This window comes from Acromyrmex echinatior, chromosome 4 (assembly GCF_024713525.1).
Source record: "Acromyrmex echinatior isolate Ae372 chromosome 4, ASM2471352v2, whole genome shotgun sequence".
NCBI classification, from domain to species: domain Eukaryota; kingdom Metazoa; phylum Arthropoda; class Insecta; order Hymenoptera; family Formicidae; genus Acromyrmex; species Acromyrmex echinatior.
In genome coordinates, this window is record NC_141855.1 from 14,230,657 (window position 1) to 14,255,927 (window position 25,271).

Consider the following 25,271-nt stretch of genomic DNA (forward strand, 5'->3'; position numbering starts at 1 on the left):
GATAATATCGCGATGGAGGAAACATCAAGTCATTCTCAGCGCTTGCGCATTTTTCTAACTTTTTTTTTCCAAGAAGTATAGTTAGCTTAAGAGACAGAGTTTCAGATTTTCCAGAGTGAAGGGGTAGTAGCGATCGATACGTGTGCGAGTTGCGTTGATTAATCTGTAGTTATTGTATACCCTATTCTACTTAGATGCACAGTAGGAAAACAATCCACGTGGAGCGAGGTATTATATGTAGTTTATATTTTATATTACATTTTTTACTCTTTGATATTCATAAAATTATTTTTTGATGATTAAACATTTCTGATTTATACGAAATGTATATATGTACAATAAGAATTTTTTACCAAAAAATGAACACCGTCATTGAAAATATATTGTTTCAGATTGCATTTTGATTTTTGCGCATAGTGCCAAATAATATTTTAAAGAATAGTATACAAAATAAAAGGTATATTGTTTAACAAATATTTTAATAATATTTAATTAGTAACATTTTCTATTTCTTAAAAAATATTTCTGTTTTTTTTTCTTGATACATATTAGACAACTAATTGGCATTTATTTGAAACCTTGTCGGTTGCGTTATTTATTAATATGTACTTTAGATAAGAATATATACTTTGGACAAAAATTTTATATACTTAATGTACGCAGCATGTTAAAGTAAGCGACCGACGTTTTAACTACCTGTTAATTGTACGAATGATGTACAAATTATATTTTTATAAACAGATATAATAAACATTGATATTATGTTACTCACGTTTCCAAAAGTAGTGAAAGATAATTCGAAAATATTTCCGGCGGTAAATTTGATTGATGTATTAGACATAGCGATCATTAATACAATATCGAGGCTTTTTTTTCCAGACATACGATACCAGTCGATTGTGTATGATACCTCACCGATCTTTTTGTACTATTTATTGGATTGCTTTTTTAATTTTTTATACAATTTTTTATTTCTATACAAAATGTAATATCCGACAAACGAACTAACATTATTTGTTGTCATTTTGACATCTAATGATGACAAATAATGTCAGCTTGTTTACATTTACACACAACTAAAAATTTCTTAATTTCTGAAATATAATTCTAGATTTTGTAAATTTTAGTACGATTAGATATTTTTATTATAACAATATGTTATTATATAGTAATAATAATAATAATAAGACTTACAAAAATACTTTTGCTATTGTGCAAAAACGTATCATGCAAATGTGTAAAGAAATGCTTCGATTGTTAGGGCTTACCTTTTCTGCAATAAGTTCGCCGATGTAACAAAATATAAAAATATTAAAAGTAAAAGATAGAAGAAGAACAGTATACGTTATGTAACTTGTAGTCTTTTGGCTCTCCCATTCCTGCAATATAATAAGTTTTATATTTGGGGATATATTGTACATATCGCTGTAAATCATATACGATTTCAACATTGTTCCGAAATAGGGATATGTTTTACATCGCATATACTCTTTTGTATGATATGCATACCATGATAATATTATATCCAAGAAGACACATGCTTACTGTACATTGTACAATTTCCACGACAGATATTTCACGCAGTATTCTGTCCGTTAATGATATAAAACTAAAAGATCGAATACGTTATCGCGTAAATAATATGGTTCCATTTAACGCTCGTAAAGCTCGTAAGCATCGTTTATCCTTCTTTAACATTTGATAAACGACAGGGATGAAATGATTTCACGAGCGTTATAAGCGTTAAGTGAAATGCCGCCTATATTTCACAGAAAAGGTATGATTTCTTTAAGTATCCTTAAAAATAAATTGAAGCACAGTATAGATATATTGAATGCACTAAACACTGATAAAGTTCGGAAAGAGACTCACCGTAAAATTCGTACGTGATGCTCTATAATTATCGCCAATCTCTCATTCATGTTATCACATAAATCTTTCCGTCCGTCTATTAAGTGTTCGATCCATTGTATCAGAATCTCCATGCGACCGTAAGCGTGCATCGCGAACACGGCAGCTAAGCTGCATCCACTGGCAGTGATAGAGTGAGCGAGAAAGCCTGATAGACACTGCATCCAAAAAAAGATCTCCCTGACAGGACTGTATCGTACATCGATAATCACCCTGGCGACTGGATACACCAGTGGCCGATATGTTAGATTACCATCATCCTCTGTAATTTTGCTGGCACTGAATGGTAGGGCAAGATAGAAGAAAACGGCACCGCCGTACATGAAGAACATACAAATTGCCACAAGGTACTGGCCAAATTTCGCGCTCCTAATCATCGTGGTCCGATCACTGTGATACTGAGTATTTATCCAGTCACTCTCAATATACTTGATACCATTGCGAATATCTTCTTCATGAAAAATCAGCGAAAAATACTTCACGATGGCCAATACGCAGAAACTCAACGCTCCGGAAAGTTTCAAGATAAGGTATCCATTATCCATTTCAAGCACTATGTAGATGACGGCGGGTACGACGAGGAAGCTAATCAAACCAATACAAATAACATTTAATAGCGTATACGCATATCTCTCTATCGATGAGATAACGGTAGTTTTTGGCCACGTGCCAATTATCTTCATCATCCAACGAATCAGCTGAATGCTCAGCTTCATATCTTTCTTGTAATCGTAAACAGTCGCGACCGGATTTGTCTTTTCTGTGATAGTTCCATACATTGTTGAGGGAGCGAAAGCTCAATGATGACTGATCGGATTGTCCAAGCGTACATGCGAGGAAAGTCAAATGCGACTGCGCTACTTCGCATGACTTTTCTAGTAAAGAGATCATCGAGCAGGATACGGAGGGTAAACTTTGCAAATACAATTCTCCATTTCTATAAAGGGGATCAAGATTTCCTCATGTGATACTGCACATTGTCTATGAATTATGAACGGAATGAATTGCGTTCCTCGCGTAGATATTTTCTGCAATTTGTCTGGATGGATCGCAACCGGGTTTTTTTTTACGTATAATGTATTACACGTGGATGAGAAAATAGGATTACATACGTGTACATGTTTCGTAATGCTTGTACAAGTCATATGAAGATATAAATATTACTACAATATTTTTTTTAAAGAAATAAATAGTTTTTTTTATTTATAATATATTTTTCAAATTATAAATAATTATAGATATAATTAAAGAGAATTGCATTTTAATATTAAAATAACATTTAAAAAATTTATTTTTTTAAATTGAGAAGTGCTTTAGACCATTTGTATTAAAATTTGTCTACGCATTTAGTCTAAATAGTAAACAAAATACGAATAAAGAATTTCAATATTTTCGATTGCATTTTGCTTAATTTAATTTTGTTTAATTTTGCTCAATCGCAAGCGGTACTAAGAAAAATTATAACGGGAAATATCCAAAAGATAAACTAGAATCATTTACTTTGAACAAATATTATATCAATGTATGTAGCAAAAAGGTAACGTTTTAACCATCTATCGATTGGACAAATAATATGTAATTCATACCCAGACAGCACAGAATATTTGTGCAATAAATATTTATTATTACTAATTTTTTAAAATGTTATACAATATTTTATATAAAGCTTTGTTCAAAATATTATTGAAAGATAGATTAAATATTTATTATCCACAGAAGTGCAAGATCCTTTCTTCCAGAAACGATGCCAATCGATCATATACAATACTTCACTTCGACTTTTTTGCACTGTTTACAGGATTGCTTTTTCATTTCTTTTATTTGAAATACGACTAGACTTACGCTGCTATAAGCTACTTTCTACACTGGATTCTAAATTTTATAAATTTATTATTACAAAAAACATTGGCGGTGCTAGTAAAAAATAACTCACCGCAAAATTCGAATGTTATCGTTGTACGATTATTGCCAATCTTTCACACTGTTATATATCTTCCCGTCCGTCCATCAACTGTTTGATCCTGTATTAAGATTTCCAGGCGATCACAGGCATACATCGTGAATACGGCAGCTAAGTTTCTTGCACGGACAAAGATAAAGTGCACAAAGAAACCCTATAGAAACTGCATTCAAAAGAAAATTTCATTGATGGGACTATATCATGCGTTGACAATCATCTTGGCAATCGGATTTATTAATGGCTCATATATCAAGTTTTCATCCGTAATTTTACCAGCACTCAACAGCAAAATAAGGTAATAAAAAATACCACCGTTGTACATGAAGAACGCGCAGATCGCCGCCAGGCACCAATTGAATTTCGCGTTTTTTTATAATCCAATCCTCATAATATCGAGAATTCATCCAGTCTTTTTCGATATGTTTAATATTACTGCGAATGTCGTTCTCGCAGATGATTAACGAAGAATAATTTATGATATTATACCATTATACAGAACCATTATACAGAACCATTATACAGAAACTCGCACTCCATAAAGATTACGATATGTATTATTCATTTAAAGTATCATATACATGAGAGGGTATAAGAAAGAAAGCGATACAGATTACATTTATCAGAAAATATACGAATTTTCCTATACAAAAAATATTGGATAAGTTTGGCCAGACACCAATCGATTTCATTATCCAACGATTCAGCTGGATACTGGTAATATTTATATTTTATGATATATATTCCAACAAAAATTTAATGAGTTACATTTAGCATGAAGATTGCTATACTTCAAATAATGCTTCCTCAAGTTGTGAACATAGCATATTTAAGTAGGCGAAAAATAATTTGATAATATATTTTTTTAAGATAACTGCATTAATATATATATAATTAACTTAGATATGCATTGATGGAAGATATCTATTAACTGAATTTTATTTTATTATATGCTTTTGTAAAAAATTATATTTTATCATAGTTCGAGTGTTATTAATATAAAATATAATATTTATTTGAATTATTTATTTGAATTATTTGTTAATATGATATAGTACTTACATGACTAAAGCTGATGATAAATCAATTTTATGTCCAGCAGTAAGCCTGATAGTTGACAAAGCTCTTTTTTCCAAAAATCATGTACAATTTATCGTATTCTCGTGTTTTATGGTCTGTCATGAGATTTCTGCTATGGATAATTGTTGTGATTGCTATGAAAAGTGAACCTTATATGGTCCATGTAGTGCAGGTTGTAATCATATACATCATTGTTAAAAAATACTGTTAAAAGTTTATCTATGTAATAAAATATGATTATGTTGATCCTAAATAAAATAAGATCATTTGTATTAAATTATTTATAGCTTTAAAGTCCCGTTTAAATAATATATGATATTTCTAAATAATAAACAACAGCAAAAAGAATTATATTTCTCTAATTATGGGTGTTTTCCAACAACGTACACAGGTGACACAATGTAACACTGTCTTACACAAAGTGTTCCAACTATGAGACAGTGTTCGACACTGTAAAAAGCTAGGTAAAAGCGTGTAAAATATGTCAATGTTATCAACTTTTCAAAAAGTTTTTGATAGTCGAACTTATTTTGCAATAAAACCTTCAAAAATCGCTAATTCTGAAAAAATTATAATTAAGTCTAAATAAAAATCATAAATCTATTATTAGTAAATACGCTAAATAATTACAAGAATGGACGACTACAATGAATTCTGGTGTTACACTATAAAAACTAAACTGTGTTTCAACAAATATCTTACATAGTGTGAAACACAGTGTAATGTCCCTGTGTCCTAACTGAAAACAGTTTATATTATATCTAGCAATATAGGATATATAAAATGTGAATTTACTACCAGTACTACCATGTAGTAATAAAAGAAATATATAGGTACTTTACGCATCTTACAATAATTCAAAAAATAAATTTACTATTGCTCTTTCTGATTTTAATAAACACACAATTAATTGATCTTAAAATACACCACAAGCAAAGTTCGCTAGTCATGAAATATTTTTGAATGTTCATATAATGAAAAAAATCTAAAGCACTTACAGTATTAAATTGAAAGACAGTAAAAAGCGACCTGGAGGAATCACTTTTTAGAAGTCTCATTCGTTTTCAGGATTTCTTTAGGTTCGGTCATATATACCGATCAATCTCAATGTGTACCTACATGATATACCTAATATTGTCCTCGTAATTAGAACTCCGTAGATTCATTTGTTCGATGATATATAGGCAAACGAAAAAAAGAGAAAAACGATTCTCTCTAGATTACTTGTTGTAAAGTGACCGCACGATTGTAAGTGATAGATGAAAATACGATGAAATCAGTTTGTATTATGCACGCTTTCCGCTTTTGTTATCGTAGTATTTCTGTCGCAGCAAAATTAAAAGTTTGATACGAAAGATAGCATAATTTTTTGTTGGTAGGAGATAATTGCAGGACTGATTCACATCGAACGGCCTTTAACATAGTATTTATCTATGATCCATCTGTTTTACGTTACATTATAGATCATAAATAATGAATATTAAATTAACAAAACTACACCAATTGTTAATTAAGTCAACCGATTATAACATCTTGTAGCATCTAATTATAAAAATTAACAATCTTACATAAATTTTAAATAAATATAGAATATGTCAAAAAATTGTTTTCTTTGATATGTTACAAAATATCTAATGCCCAATTTCTTCACTTCCAAATTGTGGATAACCTTATCCAAGAAATATCTCCATTGTATTCTGGAAGATATCTCTTGGATATAGTTATCCAGAAGTGAAGAAATTGGACATAAATGTTTTAAGAGCAAAATTAATTAAAATAAAAAGTATTAATTGCTTATTTTGTTTATTCATTGAAAAAATAGTATTATTTACAAATTCATATTCGAGTATTGCATTGTTATAATAGTTATTTCAGCAAAATTATGTAATAAATTTTCGTAGCAGATTAAAGTATGCCAGTGACGTTTTAATGATCTATAAAATAATGAAATATGTATATTATGTATAATATAATAGCAAGCCAAAATGAGAAATTTTTTCTACACTTACGTTACTGAACGTAGGTAGGGACATTTCTATCATTTTTCCTGCTGAAATTTTTGCCGGAACATTAGAAACTGCCATTATCAAAATTAAAGTACGGGCTCTTTTGTAAGGAAGACGATGCCAATTCGTCGTAGATGTCATTGATCCAACCTTAATGCTCTGCCATGATTAATTAAGTATATATTTCGTAAATGCTTATTCGAAAATTCGCCTATTAATTTTTACAGCAAACAATATAAATATATCAATGCTATCTACCTGATCTGTCAATAGTTGACCAACATAGCAATTAGTAAAAATAGAAAAAGTAAAAGATGCGAGAATCACAAACATAGTTAACATAGCTGTAGAATCGCTTCTTTCCCATTCCTATAAAATTAACGCTATTGCTTAATGATTAAAACCTCTGAAATAATATTTCACAAATACTATCCCATTATTAATTTCTATGAAAATTAGCTGGTCTTACGATAATGTTACATTGTTGTTACATGGCAAAAAAGCTGTATAATGATATAATGATATTACAGTAACGATATCGTTACTGTAAAAGTTACAGAAAAGAGGCCTTGAACTATCAAACTATAATACATAAATAAAAGTTTCACGAAAATTGTATTTGATGTAATTACCATAATAACATAATACATAGTAAGGCACAAAAGTATAGTAGAGCCCGTTATTTCTACTAATAATATATATCGCATAGTTTCCTCTACTTGTTTTAGGAAACTGTAAATAAACATGATTTATCCATTAAATGATTATAATTTTTATGCAGTCTTGTGTTTACAGTGTTGTATTAGAATGTAATATATTTAATGAAATAGTAAAATAATTAAAATAACAGTCTAATATCTTATATGATTATTATGGTTTATTATAGATTTGCAACGTTAATCTAAATATTCTGTTGCATTTTCTTTAAAAGTTATAATTCGAAAAAAATTATCACAGTTATAATAACGCGCGATATAATATATATATATATATATATATATACATATAATAAATCTATTATATCAGTTCCATTAAAAAATTATTCGTTTATAATGAAAGTAATAAAACAATTACATATAAAAATCTTCTCTATTACTTATTATCATAGACTTACGTTTTCACTTTTATCTGATGTTCGACGATATCAGCCAACAATATTGCGACAGGTCGATCCTCAGGCTCTGGTATATTATTAAGATGCTTGAATTTGACGATTAAAATGCTTAGTTGTCCGCAAATGTGCATGACGAAAAATGCAGCCAATCCGGCTGCACCGACTGTTACCGAGTAGGTGATCAGTCCAGCAAAGAATTGCAAAGTGAAAACGATTTCGTATGCTGGCGACGCCTGTTCATCGAACTTGATGAAATAGCTCGGACATGCCAACGCTCTTACTGTGGTGTTCATTGGTGTGAGCATACGACCTTTTGAAAGCGGTACGAGTGTGCGGTAAGATAATCCACCAACGTACATGAAGACGGCAGAAATAATCGCGAACCTTCGACCTATTTTTGCCTTGGATAGCATTATTTTTCGATTTTTCCAATCAACTGTATCCCTCCAGTCATGTAGCGCCTGCTTCAGGCAAGATTGAATCTCTCTCGCATGATACATGAGCAGACTATACTTCAAGCAACCCATCCCACAATTCAGAAGCGGTCCGAGCAATCTCACTCTACGTTTAAAGTCGTGTTCCTTTAGGAATATTAATAGAAGACTCGGCACGATAATAAACGTGAATAAAAAATAACAAGAGACATTTTGTAAGCGAGTCGCGATTTTTTCCATGTTGGAAGCGTTACTGGGAATTGGCCACACACCGATCATTCGCAAAACGTTGCGAGTCACTTGCACTGCGTAATTGAAATCATTTTTGTATTTACTTTTCGACGAGTCTGCCATAATTGATTTTATTTAACGTACTTCCTTCTATTTTTGATTTGAAATTTAACACAATGGAATTCGTAACCGCGATTTTTGTACCGGTCTCGTACTTTCCCGGACGCTGAATTTCCGTTAATTCCGTTAATAGGATTTCCGGATTTCGTGTTTACGAGTGACAGATGGTTATACCGGACCAGAAGCTCGATCATGACTGGACACATGTATGTGATAATGGGTAGTTTCTCTTTCAACGGTAAGAACAGAATGAGTACCGCGCTTGCGTGCATAAAACGTCTGCGCGTGATGAGTGTTACACGAAAAGGGTTGGCGAATTATACGTGCCTAATTCTTGAATAAATGCTAGTGCGACAGAAGGATGTATACGTTGCATGACATACAATTTTATAAAGTTTCGAGTTATAACAGGATGTATTTACTACCTGGAAAACCTACAAATCTTAGAATTTTCAAGGGATTTCGTTTTACCCTTAAAAATAAGGGATTTTCATGGAATTTAATTAAAACTCTGGAAATTTTTGAAATTTTACTTTTAAATTTAAATTTTGTTTCTTTCTAGAATTATATTTTTAAATTACTTTTTTCTTAATAATGCAAAATGTTGATAATTGGCAATAAGTAGGACATGCACATCGATGTATATTTACGTACATTTTTTTATGTCTCGTAAATTAAAAAAAAAATCAAAACTATATTATCATAAAAAATTCAGCAAACCGAATAATTCATTGATATTATATTTTAGGACATTCTGCTTATACTGTACTATAGATTTCGTGGCATCAATTATAGAAAATGATAGGTATAGTTAAAATTGTATCTATTGTGAAGTCTCTTTCTTGTATTAATTTTCAACATATTATATTATATTTTATTTTCATTGCTTGCATTGCAATTACACTTTTTTATTTCTAAATTGCATTGAAAAATTCTGTAATCGTTCATCTAATCTCGAACAAAAATACTTGAAAAATCCAAAAAGAATTAAGAAATTTTTTTACAAGCTTTTAGTAACACGTTTTACATGCTGGAAGGAATAATTTGTGCTGCATATTGCTATGTAAGTATAATTTATATAAACATCACATAATTAAAATATTATAATTTACACATATGTATTATCCAACAATTTTTTGAAGAATCCGTTATTAGTACTAAATATTACATACTCCAATTTTTGTTCCAAGCGCAAGATTTGTAATAAACGCATTAAAAGTTCATAGCTATTTAATGTAAAATTTAATGTTATTAAATGATTACACTATAATTTAAATTGTATTTTCTCAAATAATAAACGTCTGTAGCATGTTCAAATAAGCGACAAATGATTTTATAATCTATTGTTTTTAAATTAATTGCGTTATGTTATAATATCTGTAATTAAATCGATATCTATTTTGATCGTAAAATGTAGCAAATTTTTTATTTCATGTTATTACATGTTTTTTAAATAAAAAATTAAACTATCGAGTCAATTTCAAAAATATTAATATAAAATTTATATATAAAAAAAATTCCAATTAAAAAAAAAATATTTATACTTGGATATCACTTATTAGGTGTTGGAATTAATTCGTAGCGTTTTTTAATGAAAGAATGTTATTTATTTCACATGAGCATTAAAAAATACATTAATGAAAGTACTTCCCATCACTTGTAAAACGCTACGAATTAATTCCAACACCTAATACATTATCGAAACTAATAGACAATTCGATTATATTAGGTGTTGGAATTAATTCGTAGCGTTTTACAAGTGATGGGAAGTACTTTCATTAATGTATTTTTTAATGCTCATGTGAAATAAATAACATTCTTTCATTAAAAAACGCTACGAATTAATTCCAACACCTAATATTTCCAACACCAATTCTGGACTGGAATACAGTTTACCAAGATGACAGCAAGACTTTTTTCGAAAGTAGTACCAGTCAATCATGTATGAGCTCTTACGTACTTCTATAATCTATCAAAAGATTTCTGCTATAGAAGATTATCACATAAAGTTTTTAAACCATTATATATCACCATTTGAAAGATTTGCACATTATATTACGTTGTTTTGAAAAATGATAAATGTATTTGTTCCATTGCAAATTCGCCTATATAACAAAATATGAATATGTTAAACGTAAATAAATTGAGAAATATCAAATATGTTAGACACTTGTACAAATTGCTTAAAATTCCCATTTTCATAATATATAATATTTATGATTGACAAATAAAAGACATTTAAAAAAGTAATAATTCTTTGATACATTATTAATTGGTATTGACATATTATTAAAAACATAATAATTTATGAATTTATTGCATTATATATATGAAATTAAATTTATTATATTAAATAGATATATATAGATATATTAATAATATCCAGGACAACATGTTCAACATATGTCCCACACTTTCACTAGAGAAACGTTATGTAACAATTCCTCGATTAGAGATACGAAGCAAAAACGCGTGGCACGACCCAACAAACATGACTTGGTACTGTTATATAATTTTTTTGTCATTATTCAGACATCTGTTTCACAACAAGACAGCTTTATGGCGTAAACGAGATATTCTGATGTAAATATGATAATTTTGTTACATGTCTTTGTTATATATTTAGCACATAACATAATTATGTAAATTAAATTACCATATATCATTCTATGAATGAGACATAACAAATACAAAATACATTTACATTACTAAACCATAATGGAAAGAGATGTAAATAATACATGTTTTGGTTACATCTGCAGAAATGTATACTATAGTCTGTAACAGTTATATCACTAAAATTATGAGATTGTACTTTCCTAAAAAATTACATCATTACGATGTAACATAATTTCATTAATTATACGTCGCTTTTTCAGTATTTGAGTATATTTCATTATATTTGTTTTTGCACTTTAAGAGAACTCTGTTATATAAACATATTAAGGGACAACAAATGTGATAAATTGATAAGAAAACAATCGATCAATAAGTACTATTACAAATTATTTCTCACATTATTCATCAATATAACAAATAATCAAAATAATCAATCGCTAACAAATAAAGTCTATCCAAAAGATAAGTTAGGTTCTATATAGTTTACTTTTACTATCAGTTAATTATTTTTATGTAATTAGATAATAATATATATTGTCGTGTAGATTTTTCCTTTATAGATACAAAAATATGAAGAATAAGTATTTAACATGGATAAATCATTATCACTTTCTAACTAAGTGAATAAATACCATATTATTTCGTTTCCATGTAATTTCTTCAAATTATTGTTACTAGGCTACTGTTCTAGGGATCTTAGGTTCAAATCTTGGCGGCGATGCGATGCGTTTTTTTAATAATTAATTGTAGTTAAGAAGACTAGAATATAGGTATGCGAAACAATAAATAATAAATTGAACTGAAAAAACAAAAAAAAAAGTAAATAATAACAAAAAAATTATTTTTTTCATTTCAAGATATAATCGTAATCTTTTTATTGTAAAAAATAGTTTTTATTTAAGAAACTTTCTTGTTACATACAAAAAATATATTTCTTTCATTTAAAAAAAGAGTTGCAAAACTACATAAATTATTTTTTTAATTCTAATAGCAAGAAATAACTAAAACACTACTTCAAATCAAAGAAATTGAGTCGGTGTCAATAAGTAACAAATAAATAACAATTTCATCTATTTGTGATGTCACAGTGGTAAATTTTGCATTGCATAAATGTTATATATGCATTTCATCTCAATACATAATTGTTTTATGTCAATTCTGTCGCCATTTCGTATTTAAATCATATCACTGTTATGTAACTACTATAGATGAAATGGGACGACAAATTTGAGAACATTCTCCGCAAATTCACGTAACTTTTGACGTCACTGTTACGATCCAAAAAATTAAGATTATGTATGAGTTACGAGTTTGAGATGTATTTTGCTGGAGAGTAATCGCGAATTTTTTCTTTATAAAATTTATAAGTATATATGTTGCGGCAAATTTTTACATACATATTCTTTTTTATCTACAAAGTTTTGTTTATTAATTATTTAAATTTACTGTCTAATATATGTCGTATTTATGCACAGTAATTAATTGCCGACATAATTTAATTTCTGATATTTCAACTGTTGACAAATAATACACACATAATGTCTCAACACGTTCAAAATTATACTTACTTCATATGTAAATCTTATCAATCTCTTATTTGTGATGTCGTTAATGCCCTGTAGATTAAATGGCCAACTAGATGGTTTCAAGATATAAACACCTGCAGATATCCATGCATTCCAAAGAGAGCTGCCAAATCACATGTGGCCATGATGTTGTAGGTAAAGTTGGAAAATAGCTAGATGAAATAAAAGATTTTGTTGCACTTCTAGTGGATCTGGTAGTTATTGTAATTCTGGTTATACGACCCAAGTTTGCGAAGATCTAGATAACAAGATAGACTTTCAATTGCAGCACGAGCGATACTAATATGTACTGATAGTTGCAAAGCTTTAAACTCGTCTTTGCAATGATTTGCGCTTGCGCCACTTTGTATATTCTCCATGGAAAAAAATGGATTTACGTAGAAATGTGGTCTAAATGAGTAACAAAAAACTTTGCACGATTATCGAAAATGATATGATGCTTTGAGAGCCGTTCTGTTACTTGAAAGGTGCATTTTATAATAGCTCTCATGATAGGGAGACACAGACACTGTTAGGGAGATATAATGTTATATTTAGATTGGATTTGTTCTCAATTGTTTCAGAAAATTATAAAAAAAGATAAAATATGCGCAAGTTGATGAATGGTTTGATTTTTGCAATGTGTTAAAGAAAATATTACATAAAGTGTGAAAATACTACAAAAAAGTGAATTTGAGGTATTTCGCGATACGGATTTAAAAAAGATCTTTAAATAATATTTCGTATAATGTTATATATACATACATACACACACAAGGTATACAATTTTTTTTAGTAATTTGATTAATAATGAAAATTTGAATTATATTTCTTATATAAGCGAAGAGATATCAGATTTTGGGAAGGTAAAAATCTGGAGATTATAGACGAAATTAAATGTACATGGGTACTATTTAACGTTTCGAAAATAATCACAAATTTTTGTTCTCCATAATATGACATGTTTTTTCGTACAAAATATGATGTAATATTTACTCAATTATAAAGTAACTGTCCGCAGCAAGTTTAAATATGCCATCGCGGTTCTAATAACCTAAAAAGTACATAAAAATATAATTTATATAAAATAATTTATATAATTTATATATAAATAAGTTTACAAAAAAATGTGCATACGTGTATGAAAAGAAATCAATTATACCGAATGACTCTATATATTTCTAAACATACACACAATAATTCTTAAATATTATGTTCAAGTATATAATTTTTCCTATGAAAATTATTCTTGAGAGATACTTCATATATATGAATTTTGCGAATATATATGATTATATATGTGATTTTTATGAAAAGATTTTTTTGTATTGTTATAGTACAAGTAAAATGTATACAGATAAATTTGCTTACTGCGCCAAAGCTGTTGAATGAAAGATCGATCACTTTACCCGCCGTGAGCTTCGTAGGATATCTGGCCATGGCGATTACTAGGATAAGATAACGAGCTTCTTTACTAGGTAAGCAATACCAATCGATCGTGCAGCAAGTTGTATTTACTTCACTCCCCTATTATACAAAGTGCAACAAGTGCATGTATAGTATTGACATTTATTTGTAAAAATTTTATAATCTCTTTATTAAATATGTTCATAAGTATATTAGTCGTTTGAGTATATTATCTATTACTTTCTAATTTACGATATTTTATTTTTATATACTCTTCCATTTAATAATAATTTATGTATCTGCACATTTCTATTATCTATGTACCCTACCTGACTACTTAAAAGTTCCCCAATGTAACATAATATAAAAATATTGAAGGTAAAAGATACAAGCATTATGCCATATGTCATAGAAGATAATGTATCATTTGATTCCCATCCCTAAAAAATTAATTGTATAACATATTATTTGAAAACGCGTATAAAAAATTTTTGCGTACATTCCTAAAAAATTAATGTATAACATATTATTTGAAAACAACGCGTACAAAAAATTTTTGCATATGTTCAAAATAAATATAAAATATCAGTAAATGTAAATGCAACTGCTGTTGTATACCGTTATCACATAATATCCAAGAAGACACAGTATTAAAGTACTTCCAATAATTTCGATAAAACACATTTCTCCTACAACGTCTTGTATCTGATGCAAAAATCTAGAATTCGAGAGAGAGAGAGAGAGAGAGAGAGAGAGAGAGAGAGAGAAAGAGAGAAAGAGAAAGAGAGATTACTCAAATATATATTATAGTAATGTTCCATTCTATGTTAAAGACTTTTAAAATTAATGTATAATTAAAATTAACTGTATAAGTTTAAACAATAATTTAAACAATAAATTTAGATAGATTTTTTCTAAATTTAATATTCAACAAATAGACAATTGATCCCAACAAGCACTAGAAACAAAATTGATAGTATTTCAATGTAAAATTTTTCGAGATAAATTTTAATTCAAATATTTCGAGATAAATTTTAATTCAATTTAATTTAAACTGTAAACCTAAAAAAAAATAAACTTAACAGAAAATGAGTAATAATTGCAGTTACTTACTTACGTATTCTCACGTGATGCATGACAATCGCCGCCAATCTTTGAGCAATAGCGCACTTTGACCATTGGTTTTCGATCGCTGTGTTTTCCAGCCAAACGGTCAACATTTTAAGTTGTCCACAAGCATGCATGCTGAATAATGCGGTAATCCCGCAGACGCTAGTTGTTACGATATATATGACGATGCCAGTTACTAAATGCATGGAAAATACGATTTCATAAGCCGGACTCTGTTGCGGATCGAAGAAAATGAAGTAATTGCCCTGCACCAGCGGTCTGATTGACACGTTTCCGATTACGATCGTACCGCGGAGTATTGGTTTAATCAGACGATGAGTGAAACCGCTGGTGAACAGGAATAACAAAGTGCAGATAATGACAAAACGTCCGGCTCTGGCCTGGTCCAACATAATTTTACGATCGTTCGCGTCCCATACATTCCGCCAGTCTTCCTGCAAATGCCTTATACATTTTTTAATACGATCCTCCCGTAACATCAGTGTAAAGTACATGGCAGGAACCATGCTGTAGAAGAAGAATCCTCCAATCATCCTGAGTCGTTTTTTAAATGTGTCCAAAATCAGAAACATGTATAGCACCCATGGTATTAGATTAAAGGACAGTAGGAAGCAGCACGCAGTTCTGAGAAGTCCCCTGAGAAGTCTCGCCCATTTTCCAGATTTCTCCATATTCGGCCACACACCGATCAGTCCCATGATAAATCTGTGCACTTGCACGGTATACCTAATGTCGTCTTCATAGTTGAAATTTCGTAAATTCGTCCGTTCGGTCATTGCATGCATAAGCCGAAGGAAAGCGATTATTCTTTCCACTTGTTTACGAAGCGGACGTATGATCGCAACTGACAGATGAAAGTACAATGAAACGTATTGTTTTGTATTATGCACATTCTCGCGTCTGCGTGAATCATCTCTGTTACCGTAGTTTCTGTCACGGCGCAGTATGAAGTTTGGAACAAACGTCGCGTGCGCACAATTTTTTTTCGATAGAAGATAATTATGGAATCGGATCGATTTACGAAGCAGCCTTCAACAAAAGTACAAATGTCTACCTTGTATCAAGTCATAAGATCGTCAGTTGTATTAAACCAACAAAACCACGTGAATTGTTGATTAACAAGTATTTACAAATAATAGATGGTTAGGGGCTAAAAGTTCAAGCATAACTGGACATGTATATATGTATGTGTTCATAGATATTCTTTTTTTTCTGTGATAAGAGCCGACGTTTACGTGCGTTAAATGTATGCGAATAATTACGGGGTTATACAAAAGAAGTTGACGAATTTTACTTGTTACATTGTTGGATAAATGTAATACTGATTAGAAAAAGGAAGAATCGCTATACAATGCGTGACATTATAAAATTTGAACTCACGAACCAGAAAGGGTAATGTCGAGTGTCATTTGTGCTACATATTGTTGCGAACATAATGGAAAGACCGGTTTTGTTGAAGTATCTAAAAATTTGACTTAAATATAAATCTAAAAATAATTTTGTTGGATCATCAAAATAATTATATGGGATGCTCAAATTGATTGCTAGGTTATTCTAACATTTTACAACATTGTGCAACATATTTGAGATTTCAACGTAATATTTTGATCGTCAAATAAAATTTTCCAGATTTGTATCAAGCTAAATTTTTAATACGTCATCAAAATCTTTCCGTATAAATAGAATGTCATGTAATTTAAAATATTAGGTGTTGGAATTAATTCGTAGCGTTTTACAAGTGATGGGAAGTACTTTCATTAATGTATTTTTTAATGCTCATGTGAAATAAATAACATTCTTTCATTAAAAAACGCTACGAATTAATTCCAACCCTAATATAATATAATTTATACACATACATTACTCGCAGTAAAGTTAATATATTCATTAATATGAAAATTCATTTAATAAGTTACAGTTAAGCGTAACATAACAGTTATATATAAATATAAAAGTATATACATACACACATATATATATATATATATATAGATTATAAACATTCTGTTTCTAACAGAGAAATATAAATGATAAAAGAATTTAGAAAATTTATGCTTGCTTTAATTCATACTACTAGTAATAATATTTATATTTAGAAGTCCATAGATTTCAAGCCTTAATTTTTTACATATGAAATTTAATTCCTTATATTATATATAATATTCAATAATTTTTTTTTTATTAATCCATTGTTGGTACGAAAGTTTATTTAATTACAAACGACAAGTGCGACATAACAATACTAAATTTTAAATATTTCTGATTGCATTCTGTGTAATTTATATCGCATAATGATACGTGCAGTACCAGAATATATTTTAAAGGAAAATGTATGAATGATTTTCGATGAATCTCAATTTCTTTCAAATATATTTTAGTGTATATGTTAATTTTTTAACTATTTATTAAAATTACATTCATTTCTTTTCTTCTTTTCAATAACTAATAACTAATTGGCATTTATTAGTGATCATGTTAATAATTTTTACATTTGAATAAGTTTTATGTAGTTAATGTACGCAACATATTTAAGTAGGCGACTGATGTCTTAACCACCTATCAATTGGACGAAGAATGTGTGAATCATGATAGTTATAAGGATATGATATGCAATGACATTTACTCACGTCGCCGAAAGTACTGAGAGACAACTCAAAAAGATTTCCAGCAGTAAGTTTAATCGATGTATTGGACACAGCGATCATTAAGATGAGATCAAGACCTTTTCTTCCTGACAAACGATGCCAATCGATCATGTACGATTTCTCGCCAATCTTCTTACACTATTTACGGAATTACTTCTCTTATTTTTTTAAATATTAGAAATTGTATGCAGCCAAAAATAACTTTTTAAAATAAATTATATATTTTATAAATTCATTATTATAATTACAATTCTGTTTCTATTGTAAAATTACATGGACCATTTTTCTTGTAGTACCAACAAGTGTTAATCTTTGTGAATTTTACTGATTATTTTTGAGAAATATTTACTTTTTTGTTTAATAAAATGATTTGGTGTACACACATTAGCTAACTTCAATATCTAATTTTTACAATCAGGTGAAATTAAAGATCCTCTAATAAGAGCTATAAAATAACGTCAAGGTTAGATTGACAATGACATTTTTCAGTAAAAATGTATGTTTAGTATACACAGTCATGTTATATTTAAAATAATACGACTAGTACGTGTCATTGTGTACACAGGTGTATTTGATGAAAAATGGCACCACAATCAAAATTTGGAATGTTATTTTACGAATTTGATTAGAGAATTTCTTGAATTTCATACTCAGTTTTTTACCATAGTCCAGTATCCATCGGCAATGTCTAATAATCTCAAACAGATACAATATTCTTCAGATACAGTATTCTTCATCTATCGATGTCACAAGGTGACCGTTATGTTCATGGAAAATATTTTTACGTTCGCATCGAAAGATATCTGTTAATAGTTCGACGGTACGCAGCGTTTCTGTATATCTCTTCCAATCTTTTGTGACACTGGCCTAGTCGAGTCCCCTGTTACAGTCGAACGACAAGGGAATGCTCGACTGTAGTTGATTGGTTCTTATTTGATTTAAACCTTTGGTGGAAACTAGGCCACTGACGTGCGTTGCTCCCTCATGTAACCTGTATTTTGATAAAACTCAACTGTGCATCCGTGAACATTGGTTAAGGTGATGAAATAAACGTTGAATTATTTCTCCTGTTTGTACAAATTAGACACTGAAGTTATGAGCTTATGTGTATATCAGATCATTTGAACGCGATTGGGAAGCGCACTGTTAGCGTTATCACGTCATTCTATCCCCGTTATTTATTAGATGTAAAACAAATAGAACGATGCAACAGCACTGATAGTGCGCACCTTTATTATAGGACAAAAAACTCTGAAAATGAATATTTCTTAAATAGTTAACTTCAATAATTATTGCCATTACGAGAAAATGACCTATGTATACCATAAAACGTACTTATGAGGTTTGATAATAAATTTATCAATGGTGCAAAGAGATGCTCTTTAAATTAGGACTTTAGAATTTTACCTTTTCGGCAACAAGTTCGCCGATGTAACATAATATAAAGATATTGAATGTAAGAGACGTATATAAAACAACATATGTTACATAACTTGTCATATCTTTTCTCTCCCATTCCTGAAAAAAAAATGTAAAAATGTCCTATATCATTGACATTGTTGTTAATCGTGAACAATAGTCTCTGGTATTGCTTCAAATAGTAATGCGCTTTACGTACTTTTTGTACGACTTTTTGCATACCGTGATAACAAAATATCCAAGAAAACACATGCTTAACGTACATCCTAAAATTTCCACCATAGATATTTCACGCAGCATTTTGTCCGTCAGCGTTATAAAACTGGAAGACAACCGATACGTTATCGCGTAGAAAATATTTTATAAAATATAATTTCGAAAAATATGATTTCGTTAAGTGCTCCTAAATAATTAAAAATAAATTGAAGCGCTATTTAGAGATATATGTATAAGTTAAATGCAAGAGAAGCACCGACAATGCTCGTCGAAAATTAACTTACTGTAAGATTCGAACGTGCTGCTGCACAATCATTGCCAATCTCTCATCCACATTATCGCAAAAGTCTTCCCGTCCATCCACTAGATGTTCGATCCATTGCATTAAGACTTCTAAGCGGCCATAGGCATGCATCGCGAACACGGCTGCTAAACTGCATGCACCGGTAGTGATAGAGTGCACAATGAAACCCGACAAGCATTGTACACAAAAAAAAATCTCACCGATAGGACTACATCGCGTATCGACTATCATACTAGAAACAGGATACATTAGTGGCCGATACGTCAAGTTTCCGCCGTCTTCCGTGATCTTGCCGTTACTTAGAGGCAAAGCGAGATAATAGAAAGTAGCACCGCCGTACATAAAAACCGCACAAATCGTCACAAGACGTCGACCGAATTTCGCGCTCTTGATCATGATCATCCGATCATCATAATATCGAGTGTTAATCCAGTCATTTGCGATATACTCGATACCACTACGGATGTCATTTTCACGGAAGATCAATGAGGAATATTTTATGACGGCCATTAAGCAGAAATTTAGCGGCCCGGTGAGTTTTAAGATATTGTAAGCATCATCCATTTCAAGTACCAGATAGATTGCGGAGGGTACAAAGAGGAAGCCGATTAGACTGATGCAAATGACATTTACTAACATATACGCGTATCTCTCTATAAATGAAATCTTGATTGATTTCGGCCAGGCACCAAGCGGTTTCAGTATCCAACGATTCAGTTGGATGCTTAGCCGCAGATCTTTCTTGTAATCGTTAACATCTATCACTGGATTTGTTTTCTCCATTATAATGATTTTGTGCCTAGTTGAAGTGATAAAAGCTCGAACGTTACTGATAGGATTGTGCAAGAACTCGTGTGTGGAAAGTTAAAATGCGACTGCGCTGTTCCGTGTAACTTTCTTTCTAGGAGAGGGACGATCAAATAATAAAGTACAAGTGAAGGGCAAACTTTCTAGACGCAATTCTCAATTTCCGCAAAGGGAATCAAGGTTTGCTCATGTGATACTGCACCTGTCTGTTCCTGAATTATAAACAGAAAGATTTACATACTTTGCAGAGATTTTTTTCCGCAATTTATTGGAGCAGCGCTTTTTTCTTGCGTGATATATTATATATGTGCGCGAATATGATTTTGCCTATAATGCTTATACATGAGTATATATAAAAATACAATTTTATAGAAATATAAATATTATTGCAATATATTTTTATCTAAAGAAAATACTTTGTTTTATTATTTTATGAAAAACAATTAGAGAAATTGTTTAATGTTAAATAAAATAAAATTACGTTCAAATTATTTAAAATTTAAGTAATATATTTAAACGTATTTTTATTTTAATTAATATGTTTGTATACATATATATATATTTATATATATAATCGTTGTAAAATATATTATGAAGACATTTTAAAAATATTTTGTTTTATTGTCTTATATTGAAATATCTATTTATTTTATTATTCGTTAATATATCAAGTAATAAAATATGTACCTGATAATACTATACGTATACGAAAAGATATACATATTTAATCTTGAAATACAGGATGTTTACGATGAACTTTCAGTATTTTGAAATAATAAAAAATAAAAACAAACAGTATATATTTCTAGATATTTTTAATGTAAAGAACAATTAAAAAATTGTTTGCAAAAATTTCCAAATTTCTACATGAACACCTTTAGTGATTTCTAGATCATTGGATTGAGCGAAGGAAATCTCGTTCCTCGATGATCTTTTTGACATCATTCCCTTGGATTTCTTCTGGAAGTTACATCCAAGATAGTTTACTTCATCAAGGTATTGATCGTAAATGTTTTACGCAATTGAACTACTGCCATTGGTATCATGACTGCTGTAGCCGCTATTGGTATCGATGACATATTTCAGCAAACATGATGTAAAGTGGAATACCTACATAATATTCTTTATACGACTAAAGGTGCTCATGTAAATGTTAGGTAATTTAAAAAAAAATCTTATTATAGTTATTCTTTAAAATAAAAAGAAATATGCATTCATGTTTATTTTTATTTTTTGTTATTTCAAAATATCAGAAATTTCATGTAAATCTTATAATAATAGATAATAAATAATACGATACTATATATTTTTATTTGAAAGATCATTAAAATGCTAATAAGGATAATTCAATATGTTCGAAATTTATTGTTGTAATTCATGAAAAATATTATGCCAATTAATAAGTAATTTTTTGCAATTTTATACTGAGTATTTCTTATTGCACAATTTTATATCATATAAAATGTTAAGAAATATTTTCGCAGAAAATTCTTATAAGAATTCTTCGCAAAGAATTCTCCTTTTCAGTAAATATTTGGTAAATTTGATCTATTTTTTCTATTTCTAAATTGCATTTATTTTCTATTTTCTTTTCAAAATGTATCAAATAATTGACTTTTTATTTGCAATTAATAATCATGTCAATAACTTTTACATTTCAGACAATCTTTATGCAGTTAATGTACGCAGCATGTTTAAATAAGCAACAGATGTCTTAACCACCTATTGGTTGGATAAACGATACATAAATTATTTCTCGATAAATACTGATAGATATTGACATTGCGTTACTCACATCACCAAAAGTACTGAGAGACAATTCGAAGAGATTTCCAGCGGTAAGTTTAATTGATGAATTAGACATAGCGATTATCAATACGAGGGCAAGACTCTTTCTTTCTGATAGACGATGCCAATCAATCATATATGATACTTCGCCGATTTTCTTGCACTGTTTACAGATTATTTTTCAGATTATTTTTTAAGATTATTTTTCTATTTTTTTATATACGATATAAATACACAAAAAGAATTAATTCTGAATAAATTCTTAATTTTACAAATTTTATTATTATACTAAAATTATTATGCAGCAATTATAAAAAAAAAGCCATATAAAGCACTTCACCATAAAGTTTATCATTAAATTTATCATATGTGCGCAGACAAATATTTCGATTGTGAAGACTTTACCTTTTCAGCAACAAGTTCACCGATATAACAAAAAATAAAAATATTGAATGTAAGAGATATAAGCAGGACAATGTATGTTATGTAACTTGTAGTCTCTTTTGTCTCCCATTCCTGGAACATGAAAACTTCTATATTTGACATATACACTATACATATCGAGTACATTGTATTGTACATATATTGTAAATCGTATACGTTGATCTTTGACATAGCGATGCGCTTTGATACGTACTTCTTGTACAATATGCATACCGTAAGAGAATAATATCCAAGAAAACACATATTTAACGTACACCCTACAATTTCCACGATAGATATTTCACGCAATACTTTGTCCGTTAGAGATATAAAACTGGAAAAAATAATGTATATGTTATTGCATAAAATATACCCAATCGATATCAAAAGTAAACATAACATCAATATTATAATTTTGCACTCTATTATTTATGTTATATTATATTACATTTATATTATTGAGATTAAAATTATAACATTAATATTATATTATCTTTAGATGGTATCGACTTGGCAAACACATGAAAGACGCGCTTTCGTTACTTGTTTGTAAATAATTAGAAATTAATTGGAGCGCTTTACATATGTATGAAGAGCGCTTTAATTATTTTTACTGACACTTTAATGAGAATTTTAAGAAATACCGACGATTCATGTCAGAGAGTAACTTACTGTAAGATTCGAACGTGCTGCTGTACAATCATTGCCAATCTCTCATCCACGTTATTGCAAAAATCTTCCCGACCATCCACTAAATGTTCGATCCATTGTATTAAGACTTCCAGACGGCCATAGGCATGCATCGCGAACACGGCTGCTAAACTGCATGCACCGGCAGTAATGGAATGTGCTATGAAACCCGATAAGCACTGAATCCAAAAGAGAATCTCACTGATGGGACTATGTCGCGCGTCGAGGATCACACTGGCGACTGGATACACCAGAGGCCGATATGTCAGGTTTCCATCACTCTCCGTAATCTTGCCTTTACTAAAAGGCAGAGCAAGATAGTAAAACACGGCACCGCCATACATGAAGAATGCGCAGATCGACACGAGGCGCCGACCGAACTTTGCATTTCTGATCATGATGATCCGATCATTAGAATGCCGAGTGTTTATCCAGTCGCTTTCGATATGCCTAATACCACTGCGGATGTCATTCTCGCGGAAAATTAGCGAAGAATATTTAACAACAGCCATTAGGCAAAAACTCAACGGACCGGAAAGTTTCAAAATGAGATATACATCATCCATTTCAAGTAACATGAAAATTACGGAGGGTATGAAGAGGAAACCTATTAGACTAGTGCAAATGACGTTCACCAGTCCGTATGCGTATCTCTCCATACGTGAAATTTCAGTTAATTTCGGCCAGACACCGATCGGCTTCAATATCCAACGATTCAGCTGGATGCTCAACTGCACATCTTTCTCATGATCGTGGATCGTTGCGATAGAACTTGTTCTTTCCATTATGGAAAGCTTCCTAGTATTTTTGAAGTGACGAGAGCTCGATGATAACTGAGAGGATTGCGAGAGAGATTTGAGCGAGAAAAGTCAAGCGTCGCGTCTGCGCCGTTCTATACAATTTCTTTTCCAGGAAAAAGGCAGAACACAGAAGGGTAAACTTTACAGGTGCTATTCTTGATTTCCGTAAGGGGGATCAAGGGTTCCTCATGTTGTATTGCCCTTGTCTGTTCATGAATTAAGAATGGAAAAATTTACATTCTTCACGGAGAGATTTTCCGCGATTTATTGGAGCAAATCGTTTTTCTCTTACGTAAGATATTATATGATATTAACGGGGATAAATATGATTTAGCATTTAATATACATACATTACATAATACTTATACAAAATCACATGGAATTATTAACATTAAAAATATTATAATATATTTCTTAATGAACGAAATGCTTTGTCTTATTTTACGACGTGCTTTTAAAATTGTACACATTACTTTATTAATAAATAGATTAATAATAGGTTATTCTAATATCATTTGAACGAAATTTTTCAAATATGTATATTTTTATGAAAACGTATTAGAAAGAGAGAATTTTAGTTTATTGCTTTGTATTGAAGCATCGT

At 30.1% G+C, this 25,271-nt stretch overlaps 5 protein-coding genes and 2 long non-coding RNA genes across 21 annotated transcripts; 1 reads left to right on the plus strand and 6 right to left on the minus strand.

The window, feature by feature from the left end:
• Positions 1-488: 488 nt before the first annotated feature.
• Positions 489-2,812, minus strand: LOC105148396 (odorant receptor 43a-like). Of its 4 annotated transcripts, XM_011060102.2 has the most exons (5): positions 1,873-2,812; positions 1,510-1,609; positions 1,269-1,379; positions 773-928; positions 489-696 (listed from the first exon to the last, which is right to left on the minus strand). In XM_011060102.2, exons 1-5 carry the CDS (start codon positions 2,688-2,690, stop codon positions 643-645), a joined length of 1,239 nt encoding a protein of 412 aa, XP_011058404.2. In that variant the 5' UTR covers positions 2,691-2,812; the 3' UTR covers positions 489-642. The 4 variants fall into 4 exon arrangements, with proteins under 4 accessions (XP_011058404.2, XP_087261778.1, XP_087261780.1 ...); XM_087405652.1 differs by having other exon boundaries at positions 489-928; XM_087405654.1 differs by lacking the exon at positions 489-696 and having other exon boundaries at positions 786-943.
• A 3,922-nt stretch (positions 2,813-6,734) lies between these two features.
• On the minus strand, positions 6,735-8,856 carry LOC147910011 (4-vinylanisole receptor-like). The gene is made up of 5 exons (XM_087405734.1): positions 8,069-8,856; positions 7,587-7,686; positions 7,213-7,323; positions 6,958-7,113; positions 6,735-6,882 (listed from the first exon to the last, which is right to left on the minus strand). Exons 1-5 carry the CDS (start codon positions 8,854-8,856, stop codon positions 6,829-6,831), a joined length of 1,209 nt encoding a protein of 402 aa, XP_087261860.1. The 3' UTR covers positions 6,735-6,828.
• Positions 8,857-9,570: 714 nt separating this feature from the next.
• On the plus strand, positions 9,571-22,795 carry LOC147910012 (uncharacterized). Of its 4 annotated transcripts, none has more exons than XR_015544903.1 (7): positions 9,571-9,658; positions 9,861-9,916; positions 13,095-13,189; positions 13,327-13,735; positions 14,375-14,515; positions 21,848-22,123; positions 22,628-22,795. It is a non-coding gene; the product is annotated as an uncharacterized LOC147910012 (long non-coding RNA). The 4 variants fall into 4 exon arrangements; XR_015544901.1 differs by lacking the exon at positions 13,327-13,735 and having other exon boundaries at positions 21,848-21,962; positions 22,053-22,123; XR_015544900.1 differs by lacking the exon at positions 13,327-13,735.
• LOC147910013 (uncharacterized) lies at positions 12,379-13,147 on the minus strand. The gene is made up of 2 exons (XR_015544952.1): positions 13,041-13,147; positions 12,379-12,883 (listed from the first exon to the last, which is right to left on the minus strand). It is a non-coding gene; the product is annotated as an uncharacterized LOC147910013 (long non-coding RNA).
• Positions 13,766-16,491, minus strand: LOC147910014 (odorant receptor 4-like). Of its 2 annotated transcripts, XM_087405696.1 has the most exons (5): positions 15,558-16,491; positions 15,063-15,162; positions 14,774-14,884; positions 14,409-14,564; positions 13,766-14,091 (listed from the first exon to the last, which is right to left on the minus strand). In XM_087405696.1, the coding sequence occupies exons 1-5, from the start codon at positions 16,358-16,360 to the stop codon at positions 14,038-14,040; spliced, it is 1,224 nt and encodes a 407-aa protein (XP_087261822.1). In that variant the 5' UTR covers positions 16,361-16,491; the 3' UTR covers positions 13,766-14,037. The 2 variants fall into 2 exon arrangements, with proteins under 2 accessions (XP_087261822.1, XP_087261823.1); XM_087405697.1 differs by lacking the exon at positions 14,774-14,884.
• Positions 16,498-21,300, minus strand: LOC105148359 (odorant receptor 4-like). Of its 5 annotated transcripts, none has more exons than XM_087405650.1 (5): positions 20,140-21,298; positions 19,862-19,961; positions 19,628-19,738; positions 18,203-18,358; positions 16,498-16,604 (listed from the first exon to the last, which is right to left on the minus strand). In XM_087405650.1, the coding sequence occupies exons 1-5, from the start codon at positions 20,940-20,942 to the stop codon at positions 16,593-16,595; spliced, it is 1,182 nt and encodes a 393-aa protein (XP_087261776.1). In that variant the 5' UTR covers positions 20,943-21,298; the 3' UTR covers positions 16,498-16,592. The 5 variants fall into 5 exon arrangements, 4 of the variants coding, with proteins under 4 accessions (XP_087261776.1, XP_011058362.1, XP_087261775.1 ...); XM_011060060.2 differs by lacking the exon at positions 16,498-16,604 and adding an exon at positions 17,929-18,131; XR_015544886.1 differs by lacking the exon at positions 16,498-16,604 and adding an exon at positions 18,883-19,471 and having other exon boundaries at positions 18,267-18,358; positions 20,140-21,300.
• LOC147910015 (odorant receptor 10-like) lies at positions 22,186-25,103 on the minus strand. 4 transcript variants are annotated; one of them, XM_087405674.1, is made up of 5 exons: positions 23,850-25,103; positions 23,412-23,511; positions 23,160-23,270; positions 22,762-22,917; positions 22,186-22,688 (listed from the first exon to the last, which is right to left on the minus strand). In XM_087405674.1, exons 1-5 carry the CDS (start codon positions 24,650-24,652, stop codon positions 22,635-22,637), a joined length of 1,224 nt encoding a protein of 407 aa, XP_087261800.1. In that variant the 5' UTR covers positions 24,653-25,103; the 3' UTR covers positions 22,186-22,634. The 4 variants fall into 4 exon arrangements, with proteins under 4 accessions (XP_087261800.1, XP_087261803.1, XP_087261799.1 ...); XM_087405677.1 differs by having other exon boundaries at positions 23,160-23,287; positions 23,378-23,511; positions 23,850-24,735; XM_087405673.1 differs by having other exon boundaries at positions 22,186-22,917.
• Positions 25,104-25,271: the final 168 nt, after the last annotated feature.

Coding starts and splice junctions, on each gene's coding strand:
- LOC105148396 (XM_087405652.1), bottom strand. CDS start 2,690: ATGTATGGAACTATCACAGAAAAGACAAATCCGGTCGCGACTGTTTAC. Junction 1,380..1,509: donor TTGGATATAATATTATCATG/GTATGCATATCA, acceptor ATTATATTGCAG/GAATGGGAGAGCCAAAAGAC. Junction 929..1,268: donor GCGAACTTATTGCAGAAAAG/GTAAGCCCTAAC, acceptor TCCAATAAATAG/TACAAAAAGATCGGTGAGGT.
- LOC147910014 (XM_087405696.1), bottom strand. CDS start 16,360: ATGCATGCAATGACCGAACGGACGAATTTACGAAATTTCAACTATGAA. Junction 14,565..14,773: donor GGGAACTTTTAAGTAGTCAG/GTAGGGTACATA, acceptor TTTGTATAATAG/GGGAGTGAAGTAAATACAAC. Junction 14,092..14,408: donor CATTCAACAGCTTTGGCGCA/GTAAGCAAATTT, acceptor TGTACTTTTTAG/GTTATTAGAACCGCGATGGC.
- LOC147910011 (XM_087405734.1), bottom strand. CDS start 8,856: ATGGCAGACTCGTCGAAAAGTAAATACAAAAATGATTTCAATTACGCA. Junction 7,687..8,068: donor CATCAGATAAAAGTGAAAAC/GTAAGTCTATGA, acceptor GTTTATTTACAG/TTTCCTAAAACAAGTAGAGG. Junction 7,114..7,212: donor GTCAACTATTGACAGATCAG/GTAGATAGCATT, acceptor TAATCATGGCAG/AGCATTAAGGTTGGATCAAT.
- LOC147910015 (XM_087405677.1), bottom strand. CDS start 24,652: ATGGAAAGAACAAGTTCTATCGCAACGATCCACGATCATGAGAAAGAT. Junction 23,288..23,377: donor CAAGAAGTACGTATCAAAGC/GCATCGCTATGT, acceptor TGTCAAATATAG/AAGTTTTCATGTTCCAGGAA. Junction 22,918..23,159: donor GTGAACTTGTTGCTGAAAAG/GTAAAGTCTTCA, acceptor ATCTGTAAACAG/TGCAAGAAAATCGGCGAAGT.
- LOC105148359 (XM_087405649.1), bottom strand. CDS start 20,942: ATGGAGAAAACAAATCCAGTGATAGATGTTAACGATTACAAGAAAGAT. Junction 19,962..20,139: donor CAGCACGTTCGAATCTTACA/GTAAGTTAATTT, acceptor GTTGTCTTCCAG/TTTTATAACGCTGACGGACA. Junction 19,739..19,861: donor TTGGATATTTTGTTATCACG/GTATGCAAAAAG, acceptor TTTTTTTTTCAG/GAATGGGAGAGAAAAGATAT.